General features: G+C 40.7%; 1 protein-coding gene across 7 annotated transcripts in view; it reads right to left on the bottom strand.

Annotated features, from left to right (window-relative positions):
• The window catches only part of psd3l (pleckstrin and Sec7 domain containing 3, like), a 120466-nt gene that overhangs the window by 44632 nt on the left and 54460 nt on the right, over nucleotides 1-21374 (bottom strand). For all 7 annotated transcript variants that reach the window (XM_077243367.1, XM_077243368.1, XM_077243369.1 and 4 more), the window contains 4 exons: nucleotides 19413-19493; nucleotides 18024-18136; nucleotides 16635-16693; nucleotides 6905-6994 (listed from right to left, as the gene is read on the bottom strand). In XM_077243367.1, coding sequence (XP_077099482.1) covers nucleotides 6905-6994; nucleotides 16635-16693; nucleotides 18024-18136; nucleotides 19413-19493 — 343 coding nt within the window. The remainder of the gene's footprint in view (nucleotides 1-6904; nucleotides 6995-16634; nucleotides 16694-18023; nucleotides 18137-19412; nucleotides 19494-21374) is intronic.

Below are 21374 nucleotides of genomic sequence, written 5' to 3'. Positions count from 1 at the left end.
AACGTCTGTCAAAGATGCAAAGATGCTTCATTCCACAGCACTGAACTAACTCATCCTAGACAAGATCATCTGCGTCCATTACAAGAATTCTTGAGACAAACATCAAAAAAACATACACTGCCGTTCAAAAGTTTTCGATCAGTAAGATTTTGAATGTTTTTTAAAATGGGTCTCTTCTGCTCACCAAGACTGCATTTATTTGATTAAAAATACAGTAAAAACAGTAATATTGTGAAAAATTACAATGTAAAATAATTGTGCAATGTAATAGCTAATAACAATGTATAATTTATTCCTGTGATTTAAAACTGAATTTTCAGCATCATTACTCCATTCTTCAGTGTCACATGATCCTTCAGAAATCACTCTAATAGGAGGAGTTGATCCTAAAGAAACATTTCGGATTATTATCAATGCTGAAAACAGTAATTTACATTTTTATTTCAGGATTCTTTGATGAATAGAAAGTTCAAAAGAACAGCATGTATGTGAAATAGAAAGCTTTTGCAACATTATACACTACCGTTCAAACGTTTTGAGTCAGTAAGAATTGTTATTTTATTTTTTGGGTGAAAGAAGAGAAATCAACACTTTTATTCATCAAGGACGAATTAAATTGATCAAAAGTTACAGTAAAGACATTTATTTCAAATAAACGCTGTTCTTTTGAACTTTCTATTCATCAAAGAATCCTGTGTTAAAAAATGTTTTACACAACTGTTTTCAACATTGATAATAATTGATGAATGTTTTTCATCAACTCATATCAGAATGATTTCTGAAGGATCATGTGACACTGAAGACTGGCGTAATGATGCTGAAAATTCAGCTTTGATCACAGGAATAAATTAAAATATATTAAAATAGAAAACAGTTATTTTAAATTGTAATCCTTTTTCACAACATTACTGTTCTTTTTGTGTTTTTTATTAAATAAATGCGGCCTTTGTGAGCAGAAGAGACTTCTTTTAAAAACATAAAAAATCTTAACATTAACCTGAAGAACCTAGTACGCAGCACTCCTCTTCTTCTTCCTAGTACGCAGTCTTCTCTTCTCTTCTCTTCGATTACTGTGATACCTGCGATCAGGCCATGAGAAGCTCATAAACGCAGGCGTCTCATGGAGTTGGCAGAGGACAGTCACGACAGACGTTCGGCAAGGGCACTCAGTTTTGGTGCAGCTTTACATAACGTCATATAAAGTGCGCACTGAAGTTACTGCCAAGTTATTAAGCATGCAATACACATACACATTCTGTTAGTGTGTGAAGTGTCTTCATTTTAATAAAGCGGGACAGAAAGGGGCGGAGGTGCACTATCCGGAAAAGCTGGTAGTTGGGGGGGTATTTAATTATTTATGTCCACTGATTTTGGCAGCTCACACTCACTCGAGCTGGAGTCCGTGCGGGCAGTTTTGGCCTGTTGCTGATTGAGCTGATTGTGTTGCAGTGACTGTGCCAGAACCGGACATTGCAGATGCATCATGGGACAAAGATAGCCTAGCAGGAGGGCCACAGATCTGACGGTGAATCAAACCACCTCAAAAAAGGGGGGGGTGACCCTACAATGCACAATCAATCAAAGTTTCCGGTAGATATCTGAATAGCCTTCCAAAACGGTTATTGCATTTACGATTAATCTCTCATCTGAACACTCGTGTTATGTTTCGTCATGAACTGACAAATGATATTACCTTGAGTAACATACCGTAATTGCTGAGTGGCCCTAGAAGGTACATATGTAGGACTTTTCATGAATTAACTGCTTTTTTTATTGCCAATTTGAGAACAATTTGTAATGAAGCTTTACTTTCACTTTATTTATAAAGCACTTTACAACTGCACCTGCAGACCGAAGTGCTGTGCAATCAGCAGCATAAAACATAAACAACATACAACTTACTAATACAGATACTAGCCCAACCTCTCAAAAGTGTAGAAGTTACAAGTAGTAATTTTTAACACGAGCTTTAAAAACATTTAAAAGATGTGACCTCTCTTAGTTCAAGAGGCAGACTATTCCAGAGCCCCAGACCCGCAACAGCAAAGGCCTGATCACCTTTTAACTGTAAATCAGATCGAGGGACATGTTACACTTGCAGCCAATAACCCGTTCAAAACTGGAATATTAGCAATAACCCGGTCATGCACGGCCATGTAAACACCGGCTAAAACCCGAATATGCTCATATCCCGGATTTTAAAAGGCCGGATATGATCCCTGGGGTACCCCTTTTCTAACCCGAATTTTTGGTCGTGTAAACGCGTATCGGCATATCCCCATAGTGATTTGTGTTCTGCGCATGTTCTATTCGCAAGGAATCTTGGTCTTTTGAGTAGAGGAACTTCTCCGCGCATACAAAAACCCGCGTGCAGTATACCGGAAGTAAACATGGCGAGACGCAGCACAGCATACTTTTGGAGCGAGGTCAGTACCAGCACCAAAGCGCAAACAAAGGCGATCGCTATCTGCCCAGAACTATTCTTTATCCGCGTGCTGCTGCTGTTGTTGTTGTCTTTGGATACAGGAAGAAGAATCGGAAATGACGCACATTGCGTCTTATGCCGAGTCCAGACTGCACGATTTTAGCCACGATTTTGGCTCGCCGACAGGTTGAGAAATCGCAGACAAATGCCCGAAATCACAGGCAAATCGGTGCTTGTTCACGCGAGTGACAATCACGCAGTGTGAATGAGCGATCTGAGAGAATCGCCGACGAGTCACCGACGCCTGTGAGATATTTGGCATGCTAAATATCTGGACCTGTCGGCGATTCACAATCCTGCTGTGTGAAAAGTGTTCTGACTGAAAACTACATCGGCGATGACCGACAGCCAATGAGAGAGCAAGATACAGGACACAGAGCCGGCGCCAGCCGAGCACTGATGAGGGGGCGTCTGAAATACCGAGAGGGGGCGTTCACATTAACGCACGTCACCACTTTTTGCCAGGGTCGATCTTCTCCTCACCACTTTTTAAAACATCTTCGCGGCACGGATGTACCAATACAAATTAATAAAACATCTCCAGTTAACTAGCAGAGGATTCATTTTGTTCGTTTGTCAAATTAGAGTTGTTCTAGCGCTGAAATGTGTTGCTTTTTAAATCAAGTGATCAAAGTGCTCGTTGCCGCTGCGATCAGTGAAGCGGATACAGTGTTGTCTTGTGGCTCGCGCAGTTTTCACACTGACGCGCGTTTCAATCTATCGCTGTTGCGGGAGACTCTATTCGTTACAATGAAATCACAAAATAAAATGCACACAAACGTGTCCCTGCTTGATATAGACTGTTATAGACGATTGATAAGACGTTTTGATGAGAGAGAGAAAAAAAAACTTTTTGCTAAAAAGGCTTAGCCTTCCCCTGGCCACGGACTTGAGACTAGCAATATACAATTCGAGTGAAATTTTCTCCCTCAAAAGCAGCCTGACTGCTTCTACTAGTTGCTTTTATAAAGAAATGCCCAGGGCCGGCGCCACGTTGCTGGTCTAGGATCAGTTTCCTCCACTCCATAACCAAATGATAAGTGCGACTGGGCTGGCTCAGCTGTGGTCTGTGGAAAACGACGTAAACTGCATGCGTGCGCACGCGCAGAGATAATTCATGCGCGTGATAATTCATTTTATGCAGGATTTATGCATTTTTTTCGATAAACAATTTTTAAATAAATGAAAGCAATATAATTTATAAATTGCAATGTTTTTATTAAATTGTTATCACTTTAAATACTCATTCATTTGCACGTTAATTGTGTCCGAGCCCGGCCCGGCCCGACAAATTAACTGTAATTATGAGCCCGAGCCTGTTTAGGGATAAAAATTGCTAGCTATGAAATTAGCCTTGGCAAGACAAAGACGTCAGCTATTTTGTTTAAAAAATCAGCAACATTTCCTCTAAATTTACTGACGTTCTCAACTACTTTCTAAGTTACTTTCCCCCGGGCAATGTTTTATCCCGCTCCTGCCCACAAATAGACTTTTTTTCTGTACCTCCAAAATACAAATACTACTTGTCGCCATCATACACATCAGACATCAGCATAAATGCTCCTGATAAATTTGTTACTAAAGCATTAACTTTAAAGCTTGTTAAAGCACACATATAGTTGTTCTTGTTGCTTTTCTGCAACAGAAGAATAAAAATGTATTACTTTTTATATGTTTTATTCATAAATATTTATGGTATGAGGGAGTCCCGTGATTCGCGAATCGTTTTATTCTCCCGCAACCCGCACACACAGAGTGATGTGCATTACCGCCCGCGCCCGCGCTCGGCCATCAAATCTAGTCCCGCGCCGCACTCTGTTGCGTTGGGAGTGCACGTCTCTAGATCAAAGGCCCGGCCCGCCCCTAGGATAGTGACGGGAAATATCGTCGGTTCGGGTCAAGTTCGGGCTCGGGTAGAGAATCTAGCAGCTAAGCTCTAATTGAGAGTGACATAACCACAAAACTAAACAACGAGGGCATCATCAACGCATGATGCCATGTCTAAACGCAGGATTTTGCTGCATTAGGTAAGGCCATGTTTATTTATATTGGCTGCCAGGCATACAGTGCTTGTTTTTTTTGCTCAAATTAACAGTTTGTAAACGTATAGTTGCGCTAATAACAAGTGAGTTAACGGGAGCGTTTATACTGGGACGCTTAAGTTGTTGCTAGGCGAAGTTGGTTAAAACTGCATGGTTAGGAAATCTATTTAAATGCAGGGGAAGCGCACATCTTAGCCTTACCCTGGAGTTGGTTCACCCTCCGCCTATGCCGAGTGCCGACTCTCCCGATTGCCCCCGATATGCATTATTCAACCTTGAAATTATGGAATATCCGTTCTACAGTCCGTAGCCGTCGTGTGATCTTTCCCGTATGAGAAATTTAACGTAATGCTAGGGTGAGCGAGCACGCAAAATCAAACGACCAATCAAAATTCGACTTTGTCTAACAGACTGTCCTTAATTAAAATATTATTAATTCAGCTTAATATTCACAAAAACAAGAAAATGTGAAAATGTAATTGGCAAATGTGATTTTTAAATAGCATATTTTATCAATACAATCCCGTTTACATATGGTGATCTGAGGGGGCGGGAGAGTCCCGTTGAGGGGGCGTCGCCCCCTCACGCCCCCCCGTGGCGCCGGCCCTGACAGGACAGCAGGATGTTCAGGGAGGAGTTATAGTACAGAATATCAGTATTTTAATAGATAGGCCTATATTTACAATTATATCAAACAGAAACAAAGCACAAACATTTGCATGACCAGCAGCAACAGCAGGACATTTGTAAAATTATTTATTTACCCCCAACTCTCTTTGCAAAACACAGTCCTTGCTCCCCTCGTCTTCCCAACCATTTCCTCCTGCATAAACTGTTTATTTTTCTCATTTTCGCTGCAAATCAGCGCACGGACAATTTGGATCGCAATCTTCTTGTAGGCTATCATTTTTAATTACAAATTCAGTGTCGCGCGAGAACTCCGGTCTCACGCACGCGTGATCTTCCGTTATTTCCTTATCACTTCTCACGTTTGTTTGGTTGTGAAACGTAGTTTGCGGACCAGGGAGAAGTTGTCAACGATTATTTCTTTTGTAAAGTCATGCAGTGTGAAACCTCCTGTCGCCGATCCATCGTGCAGTGTGAACACACCAGGAACTGAATGTTACCCCAGATAGTCACGCAGTGTGTAAACAACAGTGACAATTATTTTGAAAATCATGCAGTCTGAACTCGGCATTAAGGTTGTCCGTACGTCCAGACGCTAACCGCGCGTCGCCGTTTACATCGGGATGTTGCAAATTCATGTATACAGGAGTAACTCTCTCTGCTCACGCATGTAAACGGGTTATTCCTAATGTTTCAGAAACCCAAATAGTGACCTTAACCCGACCATAACCCGAATATTGGCTGCTTGTAAATGTAGTCAATGACTTATTATTTGATCTTAAAGACCTAGGTGCTTCATGAAGAGCAATAAGCTCAGATACATAAGCAGGAGCTATCCCATGCACTGCCTTAATATTAATATTATATTTGATCCTGAAATCCCTGAGAGAAGCTAAAACAGGAGAAATCTGATGACTTTTCTAAGCATTCTGATTTAATTGGAAGCATGATATAGTGGTCTGACAGGACCCCACGTACAAAACATTACAATTGTCAAGGCGAGACCAAACAAAGGCATTAATAACCTTTTCTAAATCTTTCCTCAACAGAATAGGCTTTGAACAAGCAATAGACCTAATCTGGCAAAGCAACTCCCATAACCACAGCATTTATCTGATTATCAAATTTCAGCTCTAGGTAATTTGACAACGTAATGTCGGAAAACTTTAGATTAGTACCTGCCAAATGCACACGTTTAAATCTGTGTGAGCGTTACTTACGATCATAAATAATTTACATAAACTATTAACTCCATATAAAGAGGAAAAAGACTGTGTTGTAAAACAAATAAATCCTCTCCTGTTCTCTCTATCCTGTTCTGCCTTATTGTAAACGCAGATGCGTCTAGCCACAAAAGTTTGATATCACACATCATTGCATTCAGCATTCCCACAAGATATATTTGTATTTTTACTTTAGTTTTCACTTTTAACCATTAGTTAAAGCCTCCAAACATCCCTGTCGGTCTCCAATAACAGCATCCATTACTAATGAATCCAAGTCAAGAGCGCTTTTGTCCTGAACTTGTATCAGGTGTACAAACATCAGGTTGATGGTGATTGATTAGTAAGGATCAGATGATCTTATGAAAACAGGGGAAAGTAGACGGCATTGTGTGTTATGGAATATCACCTGGAGAAGCTGATTTCAATTTTGAGTTTTCTGTATCCATCACGTCGGTTTTTAATGTAATGCATCCTTTCACACGTGATCTCACAGAGGAATGCTGGGAGAAGTGTTTGATTCTTACCTTCAGCAACTCCCGGTGGAAATCTTGTCCTCCATTGAGTCCTTCCAGGTTATTGATGAATTCCTGGCATGTCATCTTCTTCCCAATATTCTGTGGGGCATGAGAAACATTTATTGAGCTGTTAATGGGACAGGATGGCACTGATGTAACCCTGTGAGCATGACGTGACCGGAGCTGATCTCTAATGCATCCATGCTGACATCCCAGCAATGGCAGTGAATCAGCCAGTCCTGCTTTCTCATCACATTTACACACTGAATAGAATCTGGTATGTAAAATAAGAAGCCATATTCACTGCTGGGGTGGGATCTTATATCACAGTGTTTATCACTACGTAGTTGTCTTTGCTGGAAGTTCAATCTAAAACAGTTTATATATTAAACACATTAGCGTAGATTTAAAAAAGAAAGAAAGAAATTAATACTTTTATTCAGTAAGTATTTATTAAACTGATCAAAGTGACAATACAAATAACATCATGTTATAAACTATTTCTATTTCAAATTAATTTTATTCTTTTGAACTTTATATTCATCAATGAATCTGAACAAAGTATCACAGTTTCCATAAAAATATGTAGCAGCACAGCTGTTTTTAACACTGATAATAATCACAAATGTTTCTTGAGCATCAAATCATCATATTAGAATGATTTCTGAAGGATCATGTGACTGAAGACTGGAGTAATGATGCTGAAAATTCAGCTTTGATAACAGGAATAAATTACACTTTACTATATATATTCAAATAGAAAACAGCTGTTTTAAACCAAATAATTTTCATCATGTATGTTTGATCAAATACACGCAGTCTTGGTGAGCAGTAGAGACTTCTTTCAAAAAACATTAAGAGAAAAATATAGACCCCAAACTTTTGAACGGTTGTGTGTATCTATTAATGTCTCTTTTTGGAAAATTCAATAAATAACTTTATATTATTTGATTGCTTTCTCTCCACATGTGTATAACTTGATGGATGCAAAGCAAAAGGTTATTTATAGATGAATGTGTGACAATGCCAAGCTCATGTAATAAATCACAGACTGATGCAGTGGATTAAACTCTGCTGGGGGAGGCGACGTCTTTATAACATAATGTACAGGATTAAGAATATCAATTACAACGCTGGAACTGATCTGATCTAATCACATTATATTAGATAACTATACTGTGAAATCACTATCATTGCTGATGGTCCATGAATATTAGCTCTTTTTACAGTTTGTGTACATAAAAAGAAATGCGAATGTTTTAAAATAAAACATTTAATAATAAAATTAAACTGTTCATTGAATCACTAAAACAGTTTGCATTATCTTAAGAGCATTAACTATCCAATGAAAAGTATCTCTGTTTTTGGGATTTACAGTCTCTAAAAGGCTATGTACAGACTGTCAGTTCAAATCAGATTTTTGTGCATATCGGCTTGAAATCCGATCAGAATGAGCTAGTGTGAACAGCTAGCTCAAATCCGTTTCGAGCTACATCCTATTCAAATCGCATTTCTGGAGATCCGTTTCAGTTTGACCACTCTGATCGGATTTCATGTGGTTTGTGACTTTCTCACGCCACGTAAAAAACATAAACGGCAGAAGTTGTTATAGGAAACTAGGGAAAGTCACTGCAGAAACAAGGTTGTGTTGCTGGAAAGTGCCGGAGGAGCAGAAAATTACAATATAATGGAGACATGTTTTGAGACCGACGGAGAAACAGAATAAAGCCGCTCATACCAGCCTCCTCCGGTTCTGCCACTGACTCAGAAGACGCACAGTCCAGTGCACAGCTACACATGTCCATGTTGTAAAATTTAACTAAGACAACATCTCTATTGCAAACTCCTCCATGTTGCGGTTGTTGTTGTTTCCTACCAACGTAACTTCATTGCCACAGAAACCAATGCAGATTTTCTTGAAAACGAAGGAGCTGCATGGACACACAAATGGGATCTGAACCGTTGCGATACACAGTTACCCCTTTTCCACCAAAGCATTTTGAGAGCCGGTTCGGAGCCGGTGCCTACTCGCGAACCAGTTCTTTGTGTTTCGACAGCCAAAGAACCGGTTCTCGGCCAGGAAAACTGGTTCCAAAGCGGCACCAACTCTTTGCTGGACTAGAACCAGAGAACCGTTCTTTTACCACGTCATGCTTACGTCGGGGGCTGGGGGCGGGTTCAGATGTGTTCTAAACATCTTTTCTGAACGCAAAGCCAGGAGAAACATTTGCAGAAACACGATGTAGTCCACCATTGTAATTGTTATGCTTGAAGTTGGCGCAAGCGTTTCTAGCTTTTTTTTATTTTTAATTTTTTTATTTTGAAAACATTATGTACGCAAAGAAGAAAACAGTCACAATATAGAACAAATAAACGGAATGAAAAAAAAGACATACGACAGGGGTACATAACTAATCAGACAAGACTACATATCAAAGGAAAAGATTAAAAGACTTACATATTTCAATTGTTTTTAAAGCCTTCTTGGTACACGAGTTAGAGATAATCCCAAAGTAATGTTGTACTTGCAAGCGTTTCTAGCTGAGACGTATAGCGACGTACACAGTGACGTAACGACGTAGTTCGCGGGGCGCTCTAATCAATGGAAAAACAAACAGGTTCTGAGAAGGTTCGCAAGTTGAACCAACTCCGAACCAACTTTGAACCAGCACCAGTTCCGAACCAGTTCTTTTTTGACGGAAAAGGGGTAAGTGTGGACATCAATAATTTAAGATCAGATTACAATCGGATACACAAATAATCGGATTTGGACAGACGGTGTGATCGTAGCCAAAAACAGCGACTTACAGTACCGTCTTGAATACTGACAGAAACCAGATGTCAGTCCGGTTCTGTTCACACAGCACGGGTTTTCCTAGAATGCTGTTGTCAGCCCTGAAAATTTCCAGGTGTGAGTTCAGATATAGAAAGCGGTTGTCATTCCTGTAAATATCTGAACTGTGTGTGAACGTAACCGTATTAAAGACTCAAATACAGAACCGACAACAGCATTCTGCTTGCGTGTGACCACGGACATTCATCGATATTTTATTTTCTTTTGTTCACAATAGTTCTCTGTTTTGTGTTTGGTCTGTGAGAAAGCAAAAGTGCAAAAATAGATGTGGAAAAAAAATAAGCACCAAACCATTTTCATACCAGCGCTGATATAACAGATCACGCAGAAATAAACCGAGAAAGTGTCACAGCAGAACGGTTCAGCTCTACACCTTCTTCATATCCAGAGCTGCATCTCACCATATGAACAATCCTGAGAGCAGCGTCAGATCTGCAATATAACATCCGTTTACAGTGAGCTTTAGGCTTTTCACAAGCGCCTACAGTAACCACATACACTGACTGCAGCTATTAGACAATCACGTCTACAATTACTCTGTCTGAACCTTGATTCCTCAGATTGCTGCTTTTATAAAGTCATGAGAAACACTGCAGGAGCGGCCGCTTGCCTTCTAAAATAAAGCGCAGACGGTGTTTGTTCCACTGACTTTACTGTTCCTGCCAGCACCAGCCGAGTTTGTAGGTGGATGGCACTGACAAATGTTCAGACTGGCACGAGAAATCAAAGAGAGACACACAGGCTGCTTCCAAAAACACGACTCAAGATCTCGCACTGCGAATGATGCTATAGCCCCGCGTCATCCAGCACTTTCACAGTCATTGCTCTCTTTCTGTGTTTGACATGGATCTGCAATGCACACAGATCACGAAATCAGCAAAGTCGCTAAATTGCCAGGACAATAAATAATTCTTAAAAGAAACATTTGAGTCTTGCCCAGTAACCATATATCACACTCATAAATACAAGGCAAATGGTTTAATTCTCATTACTGTAATGCAAGAAAGGACCATCTCATATTTTATTTCACTTTGTATTAATCATGTTAGGATTTGTTATACTGAATGATATTTATGTTACTAAAAACATTGTTCTCATAAAGGATGAGTTCCATTATGTTTTACAGTAAGTGTAATGAAATTGCATTATGGTAAAATGCAGTTAATTGTCCTGTCACAAACAATGCCCTAATAAAAAGAAATGTACATGATATGGCTTGAGTGCGGTTTTGTTCTCCTGTATTGATGTACACTGTTGTTTCTTTTATGCTCATCACGGCTGCATTTATGTGATCAAGAATTACATCAAGAATATTGTGAAATATTATTACAATTTAATAATGCGGTTTTCTATGTGAATATTTTGTAAGATTTATTCTGTGTTCAAAGCTGAATTTTCAGCATCATTACATGATCTTTCAGAAATCACTCTAATATGATGATGATGAAGAAACATTTATCATTATTATCAATGTTGAAAACAGTTATGCTGATTCATATTTCTGTTGAAACCATACAAATGAACAATTTCTTTAGACATTTTTCACAACAATGGATAAGTCTTTACTGTTTTTTAATCAATTTGAATCATTCTTTGCTGAACAAAAGTATTAATTTAAAAACAAAAACTCGTACGGACTCCAGACTTTTGAATGGTAGTGTAATGTACCGTTGAAACAGGACATTTGGTCGGGAAATACCAAAGACCTTTCTTGAATGGGCTTCAGTAATGTCACCGCTGTTTGCCACTGGACACATCCTCGTTCTCAGTGCTCAATTCTGATTAATTGCTCAGATCTGATTTGTTTTGTTTGGCTGCTCCCTTTTTATTTTAAAGGCAGCAAATCTCAGATTTGAGTGTGAAGAGGTCCCGGTCCTGGAAAAAAACAACAACAAGAGTGCGTGCAGCTCGCTGTCATGTGGAAGCAAACACTCAGCTGACTGAAGTCAGTATTACGGGCTCATTTATAAGCTGATGTGCCGCAGCAGTCAGCAAACTCATGCGCAGGCAATAAGGAGGAGAAAGAGAGATAGTTTTCCCTCACTGTCCGTCCACTGACTAACTTCACTTCCATCTTCCTTATTAACCCAGTGACTAAAGAGCTACCGATGTGTAAAATCTTTTGAGTGACTCCCATGCGTGCAGAATTGTGATGAATGTTGCTCTAGAGTGGTGCAAAAGTCACATGAATCCCAATATGAATGTTCAGACTCCGGTCGCATTGCAAAACATCTGATTTATTACCACATATGGAAGAGGCCCAAATCAGATTTTTCAGCTCACACGCAACTAAGGTCTGATTTTGTCATGACAGTGGCCTTGTTTACACTGAAGGTCTTGATGCCCAATTCTGATTAGTTGCCTATATCCGATTTTTTTGACCGTCCGTTTACACGTTCATTCAATTGTGAGCCATATCTATTCATGCGTTTACACTTGACATACTATCTGAAACATCACGCAGGCTTAAAGGGGGTTCTTGCACAGATGGACGAACACGAAATATGCTTGATGCTAGCTCTGCGATATATGTGAAGTTCGACAAACATCCCCGTGATTTTGAGGCGGAGGATGAGGAAAAGGGCCATCATTGCAGCCTGCACATGTGCTTCAGTTATTATGTGCGAGAGAGATCTCAGGACTGGCGGGAGCATATTGTGGTGTGCTTTAACGAGGAGCAGTGGGTCTGAAATTTTAGGATGAGCAAGCCAACCTTTGATATGTTGTGTCATTGGTGTCCACATTCCTCTCCTGACGATATGACGTTTCGTTGGGTCATCCGTAGAGCCCGACCGATATGGATTTTTGGGGGCCGATGCCGATACCGATATTAGGGAGTAAAAAAAGCCCGATACCGATATATCGGCCGATATTATTTATGTGTATATTATAATACAGTAGCAATATTATTTATGTGTATTATAGTACAGTATACCAGTCAAAAGTTTGGACACTTTCCTATTGGTGTGTACAAACTTTTGATGGGTACTTTACACAGTAGCTATAAACAGAATAAATATATTTTATAAACACGTTTTGCAATGATCACTCAAATGTGGTAATCAAACACTTGTGTGACACAGATATGTAATGGAGGCAGGGGGAATGATAGAATGAGAATTATACAGCTGAGCTGTAACCAAACTAGTTTGCATATTATATTATATTATATTATATTATATTCTAAATACTGTTGCATAATCTTCACTAACGACGACTTTGTCTTTTAATTTAGTCATAACTTGTATCAATAAATATATAAAAAGTGTCACTGACAAAACCTTATTATCTTCTATTTTTACTCTTAATTCCTCTAATCTCTACCAGTGGAGGAAGAACTCATGATATTATTCATTTTACTTTAGTAAAAAGATCTAATGAAAACGTTTTTAATTACATATGTACAGTACTTTTATACTATTTTAAATAATTAGTAAGCAAAATGTACTAAACGTGAAACTAGGCTACTCTTAATGCAAAATGGCCCTATATAAAGTGTTATAATTATATACATTTTTGGAATATTGCTTGATGTTGTAACGTAGCGTTATCAGGCAGAATGAGCTTTAACACGGTGTCTACACCGGACGCGGCCGTTACTGCTCGCGTCGCAACAGCTGTTTACCCTAGACAAAGCAGAATCAGTTTACTGTCGGAGATCGCTCGCGCCACGCATTTTAATCAATGTTTCATCAACCAATTGCCTTAATAAATAAGAAGGCGGCCTAAATATAGCAGACAATATAATCAGGACTTCTCAGCTGCGCGCTTGCAATAGTCACAAGCTCACACAATACGTGACAGAGGCTTGTAGCAGAGAAATCAATTCTGTGAATTACACTGCGCAAATCACAAGTAGGCTACTACCCACCGGATGAAGAAGGGTTGGCTCTCAGTCTCCACAGGCTACATAAAATATTCATTTTATTTTATTTTTCGTGTTTGCATTTATGAGGAAAAATCAATGTTACAGACGCGACAGTTCAGCACTACGGACGTGAGCGCTCTGAAAGCGGCACCAATGCTTTGAAACTTTCACATAGACATCAAACAGAAAGCACAAAACCTTTCGTTTCAAAGTGAATTTCGTTTTGTATTAATTGTATCTTAATTTTAATCAATGTTTCATCAGCCATTTGCCTGGATTTAATTTATAAGAAGTAAATTTAGCAGACGATAGATAATCTCGACACGGAGGCGCGCGGGTGAACTGGAGCTCGTCTCATGAACCGAAACTCAGCGTATAGACCTGAGAATTGAAATATATCTATATTGAAATGTCTACTTTTAAACAGAACAATTCAAAACGAAAGACAGACAGACTCATGTAATCGTATGAAATGTGCATTTCTCTCTGGCGCGCGCTCACTTAAGATCGCGAGTCAGCATCGTCAACTTCATCTTTGGCTGACACTGACTGAAAACACTTGTTTATTAATAAACAATTAAAATGTCTCCTTGCTATATTTGTTGTATTCATAATCATTATTTTTGCCAGTTCTTGTGACAGCTTTTAGGTGCTTTATTGGCAGCGCCACCCTTACATGAATCACCGTACCCGCATTTTTTAAAATATTCATTTATCGGCCATTATAAATGCCGATACCGATAGTTAGGAAAATGCCTAAAATCGGCCGATAATATCGGCGCGCCGATATATCGGTCGGGCTCTAGTCATCCGTCCCTTTTCAGATGCGTGTCGGGGTTTCTTTCGTCATTATGTATGTGTCACAGTTCTGTTACCTCGGTCTGGATTTTCCCATGGGTTTGTGACAGGACTGTGACACGGCCAGTTTGTCATGTGTTTATGTCTAGTCTGGTCCTGTGTTAGCACATGAGTGTCTTGTTGTTTCTTGTGCCATGTCCTCTCGTCTAATTGTCAACCCCGCACATCTTGTTATCTCGTTATTGGTTTATTTCCCCCACCTGTCTGCCTTTTGTTTGTTAGCTTATTTAATCTCCCTGTGTTTGCTGTCTTGTGCAGATTCGTTGTACATGTTACGTGTTCCAGTTTGTGTCCTCTCGTTTGTTCCTGGGGTTGGAGTTTGTACCTTTCCTATTTGGCATCCGAATAAATCACTCTGCATTTGAATCCGCGTCTCGTCTACTTCACGTGACAGTATGATGTAATGCCTCAGAAAATCCGATCTGCCCGTTTACATGACAGTCGTATTGGAATATATCTGATTTATTTCCACATATGAACGAAGCCTGAAACCGATCTCGAAATATCCGAATGCATGCGTTTTTTTCCTGTTTACACAGTCATAAAACACATATGAGCAAAAAAATCGTAATTGGGTCACATTTCACTGACAGTGTAAACGAGGCTAGTGTGATCAGCACAAACTACATGGAATCGGATCTTTTCAAGTCAGAATTCTGGCACTTCCATATGTGGCACTAAATCCGATACAGGTCAGATGTTTTGCAATGTCTGAACAGCAACATTGGGATTCATGCGACTTTTACACAACTCTAGATCGAGATTCGACACAGTTCTGCGCTCATGGGAGTCACTTCAAAGATTTTACATACCCGACGTTATCAAAACAGTTGCGAAAGGTAGTTAAGTGAAGGACAGTGATGTGTCAGAACTCATAGGTATTATAGTGACAGCTCTATATACAAGCAAAACATTATAAACTTTTTTCCATATCCTCGTCTTTGTGTTTTATATTGCCTGTGCATAAATTTGCTGGCTCCTGCGGCAGATCACCCTATAAATAAATGTGTAATCACTCACTTTAATGTTTGCATCCGTAAGACAGCGTGCTGCGTGACACATTTCATCGTTCTTCTGCACATGCGGGTAAGTCCAGGACCAGGATCCGTTCACACTGGAATCTGATATTGGCCACATTTAAAATAACAATGTGAACAGCTATACAAAGAAAATCAGATCTGAGCAATAAATCAGAATTGAGCACTAAGACTCGCAGTGTGAACGCGATCCCATGTGGTCCGAGAGAAGAAAATAAATCAGATTTTGGCCATTTTTCTAGCAGTCCGATTGTAATCTAATTGACCTTAAAGCCAAAAATGGTTCAACAAAATAAGTTTGTTTTATTTTATTACATAAAACACAAATATCTTCTTTAATCTTTCAAACTTTGTCTTTTTGAGGTGTAATGGGCCCGGGACAGGCTTTGAGGAGATTCCCTGGTCGGTCTCATATAACCTGTGTGATGTGCACAACGCTTCCCTCCACAAGCGAGCGCAGTCGTGTATGTGTGTGTGGGTGTCTGGCATAAATTTCTGAACAGATCCGCGGCTGCACAACTTTCAGCTGCATTCACCCACATGACACGAAACCAAACAATGTTTGAAATGAACGCGTCTAGAGAAGTGCTGCGGCGTGGGCATGAGATCTCCACGTCTCAACGGCACATGTGTCCTACTGAACGTGTCAAACTAACTCCAAGACACATGATCAAACTCCATGGAGACCAATGAGAGGAGCTATTCTTAGAGTACCCACAATGCACCTCACTTTTCACTGAGGAAGTAGTGGGGGGTGCGAAACTTTCTCATTCCTTCACTGTAGTTACTGATGGCACATACCTGAATCCTTTCTTTTTGTTTCTTGTTATTACAACCAGCTGCAGATTTGACAGGTTTAACCTTCAATATTTGATCACTGGTTATTAAAAAAATCACAAAATCTGACATCCTTGATACACCCTGCCCAAAAAGCTTATTTTGTCTTTTGATTTTGGATTAAATATGACACAGCCATATCCTCCAACAGTGGGATCTTTACATACACTCATAAGGTCAAACGGCGTCTGATTTCATGTGCTTGTGGCAAAGAGGGAACAACCTGTCATTTCTCATTTAGCTGCTAATACGAGCAACCCTAGCAGAGGGTCAAAGGTCACTTACATGGCCATGAAGGTCAGTGTTGAGCAGCATTAGCGCACAGGTAAGGCAATGAACTCCATCTGCAAGCATCAATGAAACATTATCAACACACTCACTTACAGGGCAAACAGAGAGAACATTATTTTTATCGTGACTTCTGATATCACACACACATATTCATCTCTGCATCAGGAGAAAATCTAACATCACTTCCATGGCAACAGTCTTAGCAACAAGGAGATGGTTTAGCTTTTTACCCATATACTGGTCATAGCGTTACTAAGATGGTTGCTATGGAGGAAACGTAACACTGTCATACTGAATGAGCGATTAGACTCAATCATGCTTTATGGAGAATTAGTCAAGAGAGGATTTAAATTGATTTGACTTATCGAACAGAAAACTAATGTTGTGCAAAACCACAATATTTAATATGGAGCGGATTCTATATGCCAAAACATTAAACACTAAAATAGTCCTCAGTCAAGTCAAGTCACCTTTATTTATATAGCGCTTTTTACAATAGAGATTGTTTCAAAACAGCCTTACAGAGATAACAGGAAAATAATGTTGTAATAGTATTGTTAAATACAAAATTAAATGTCCCCCTCAGGTAACATTTGAGACAGTATTAGCTGTGCTAGTTTCATGTATTTTGTGTTCCTCCACACTCTCTTTCTTCTCTCATAAGAAGGAAAAAATGTGCTCACACTTTAGTTTAGGGTCCAATTCTCACTATTACCTAAATATTAACCATGACTTTTGCCTCAATAAACTCCTAATTACTGCTTATTAAAAGTTAGTAAGGTAGTTGTTAAGTTTAGGTATTGCATGGATTATGGGATGTAGAATACGGTCATGCAGAATAAAGCATTAATATGTGCTTTATAAGTACTTATAAACAGACAATATCCTAGTAATATGCATGATAATAAGCAACTAGTTAATAGAGAGAATTGGACCCTAAACTAAAGTGTTACCCAATATATGTATCACAATACTCTTAAAATACGGTTCATAACAATCTATATCATAATATACACATTTTTATGGAAATGCAATAGAAAAAATTTCCACAAATTTATACACAGATTTACTTGAACAGTCATGAACGTTGAAATGAAACAGTTTTATCAATATCTGTTTAACATTTTAACTGGTACAGCACCCTTTCCTATTCTTGCATTATTCATTTCAACTCATATCAATATCCACTTATGTATTATTTGGCAAGTAGCCATGCAATAAGCAGCATAATGTACAGTCAGTCACACAGTCAATATAGAGAAATAAACTCTAGCTGGGTGATCAAGACACTAACACAAAGTGAACGTCTGTACCACATATTCTCATACTGATGTAAAATATTAATCTTGTAAGTAGTGACTGCATGAGGTTGAAATGGAGTACCTTGTGCAGTGATGACGGTGGGGTTACACTGGTAGTAGCGATTAGAGAAATGAATTAACACCCGCTCCCTCTCCTGAGTCTCGCCCATTAGTGGGAATGCTTTCAGAAAACATCTGCAACAGAAAAACAGCAATAACATGACCATCACAAGGCACACCAACATGACGCCTCTTGTTTGTGGAGCCACAAAGTGCCCCAATCACAGCAGAAAACAGTAACGGTGTGTGTGGGCAGAAATAAAGGTTCAGAATCACACAAACAGATGAATGAAAAAGTTTGTGAACACTGGCTGCTTATCTGAAATAACTCCTGAACTATGATCCGCCACTGACCTAAAGTAACTTTATAACAATAATAAAAATAGACTTTTTTTAAACAACACAATAATCTTCATAATTTTTTTGTTGCCTACAGGGCTTGGCATTAACTTTTTTGCTCACCAGCCACTGTGGCTACTGGTTTTCCAAAGTTACTGGCCACACAGCATTTGAGATATTTTTAATATAGATTTAATATAGATTTTAAAATCTCATAATTTGGCAGCCGGTATATTAGGCTACTGTCGCTTTAAGGCCTGATGCACGGATCCATTATACTGTTTTATATAGCCAACTCCACTGCTGAAATACACAGGCATTAGCCGGGTTGGCGGGTGTCAAGCCCTGGTTGCCTAGGTGATTTTGATTGATGAACTTGAAACAGCAATGTAGATTGCATCAAAAACACCACATACTCCTTTCACAACTTTGAAACCTATGTTCTATAAATCACATTGCAGTATGACTAATCTTATATAACAGTATCTATCACAATATTGCATTTTTGCTGGAAATTTAATTTTATTACAGAACTACCAGTATTCCTATTTTTGATATTACAAATTAAACTTTATGTGATTTCGATTTTTTGGCGGACCAAGAGACAACCACAAGGCAAGATTATAATATATGTAATGAGATTATATGTAATCAGTGACGTTATCGCGAGAAAAACTAATTTGTACTATTTTACATGAGTTAAAAACGAAAGACTGTAAACATTTAACCAGATGAGTAACATTTCTAGACATTGCAAAACAGCAGTGATATGGACCGTATGACTGCACATTAGCTGAGATGCTGCTTGGCAACTGTGACCAGCCTTCAGTTAAAGCATCAATACTACATCACTGGCCTTACGACGCGCACTACACTAGAAGCACTCACTTGAGACAGACTTTGCATTTTACTGATGAACTGCATATAATGTTTTACCACCCAGCAGTCCTAACATGGAAATACTGTATGTATTAAATAAAAGCCACTTCTAATGAGCTCCACCTTAACAGTCAAGCATGCAGTCAATCACACATCAGATGATGAATCACCCACATGATGACATGAGAAGTACCTGAGAGATTGGTCCAATGTCTGATCTGTAAACTCAAAGAATGTGAGGTACTCTTCTGCAACCATCTTGCTGAAGTCATTACTGTGGATGCAAACACAAGAAATATATTACATTACTACAGAGAAAACAAATAAACATTAGCAACAGTTCAACTGTACACAATAATAACAGATCACATCTTTTTATACACACTGACTGTACGTGTGACATATCAGTGACATAGAAATCAGATCTAGTGAAGTTCAGAGCGTTGCACTAGCTTATGATGAGCAACCCTGAATAGCCACTAATTTACCCTGACACACCTCTATACTGGAGAGGTTTGCACAAGAGACAGCGACAAGAGACAGAGTGAGGCAGGATGAGAATAAGGCAGCAGGAGAGTGAGGCAGGAGGATTGTGAGGCAGCAGGAGAGTGAGGCAGCAGGGGAGTGAGGCAGCAGGAGAGTGAGGCAGCAGGAGAGTGAGGCAGCAAGGGAGTGAGGCAGCAGGAGAGTGAGGCAGCAGGAGAGTGAGGCAGCAGGGGAGTGAGGCAGCAGGAGAGTGAGGCAGGATGAGAGTGAGGCAGGATGAGAGAGTGAGACAGCAGGGGAGTGAGGCAGCAGGGGAGTGAGGCAGCAGGAGAGTGAGGCAGCAGGGGAGTGAGGCAGCAGGAGAGTGAGGCAGCAGGAGAGTGAGGCAGGATGAGAGTGAGGCAGGATGAGAGAGTGAGACAGCAGGAGAGTGAGGCAGCAGGGGAGTGAGACAGCAGGAGAGTGAGGCACCAGGAGAGTGAGGCAGCAGGGGAGTGAGGCAGCAGGAGAGTGAGGCAGCAGGGGAGTGAGGCAGCAGGGGAGTGAGGCAGCAGGAGAGTGAGGCAGCAGGGGAGTGAGGCAGCAGGAGAGCGAGGCAGCAGGGGAGTGAGGCAGCAGGAGAGTGAGGCAGGATGAGAGTGAGGCAGGATGAGAGAGTGAGACAGCAGGAGAGTGAGGCAGCAGGGGAGTGAGGCAGGATGAGAGAGTGAGACAGCAGGTGAGTGAGACAGCAGGTGAGTGAGACAGCAGTTGAGTGAGACAGCAGGTGAGTGAGACAGCAGGTGAGTGAGACAGCAGGTGAGTGAGACAGCAGGTGAGTGAGGCAGGATGAGAGAGACAGCAGGGGAGTGAAACAGCAGGGGAGTGAGGCAGCAGGAGAGTGAGGCAGCAGGGGAGTGAGGCAGCAGGAGAGTGAGGCAGCAGGAGAGTGAGGCAGCAGGAGAGCGAGGCAGCAGGAGAGCGAGACAGCAGGAGAGTGAGACAGCAGGAGAGAGAGGCAGGATGAGAGTGAGGCAGCAGGATGAGAGTGAAGCAGGATGAGAGTGAGGCAGCAGGAGAGTGAGCCAGCAGGAGAGTGAGCCAGCAGGAGAGTGAGGCAGCAGGAGAGTGAGGCAGCAGGAGAGTGAGGCAGGATGAGAGTAAGGCAGGATGAGAGTAAGGCAGGATTAGAGTGAGACAGCAGGAGAGTGAGGCGGCAGGAGAGTGAGGCAGCAGGAGAGTGAGACAGCAGGAGAGTGAGGCAGCAGGAGAGTGAGGCAGCAGGAGAGTGAGGCAGCAGGAGAGTGAGGCAGCAGGAGAGTGAGGCAGCAGGAGAGTGAGGCAGCAGGAGAGTGAGGCAGCAGGAGAGTGAGGCAGGATGAGAGAGACAGCAGGAGGGTGAGGCAGGATGAGAGTGAGACAGCAGGAAAGTGAGGCAGGATGAGAGTGAGACAGCAGGAAAGTGAGACAGCAGGAGAGTGAGGCAGCAGGAGAGTGAGGCAGCAGGAGAGTGAGGCAGCAGGAGAGTGAGGCAGCAGGAGAGTGAGGCAGCAGGAGAGTGAGGCAGCAGGAGAGTGAGGCAGCAGGTGAGTGAGACAGCAGGTGAGTGAGACAGCAGGTGAGTGAGAAAGCAGGAGAGTGAGGCAGCAGGAGAGCGAGGCAGCAGAAGAGCGAGACAGCAGGAGAGTGA

The sequence above is a fragment of the Siphateles boraxobius genome, unplaced genomic scaffold (assembly GCF_051911475.1).
Source record: "Siphateles boraxobius isolate OS27281-9 unplaced genomic scaffold, OSU_SipBor_1 25, whole genome shotgun sequence".
NCBI classification, from domain to species: domain Eukaryota; kingdom Metazoa; phylum Chordata; class Actinopteri; order Cypriniformes; family Leuciscidae; genus Siphateles; species Siphateles boraxobius.
This window is presented reverse-complemented; position numbering and strand designations above follow the sequence as displayed.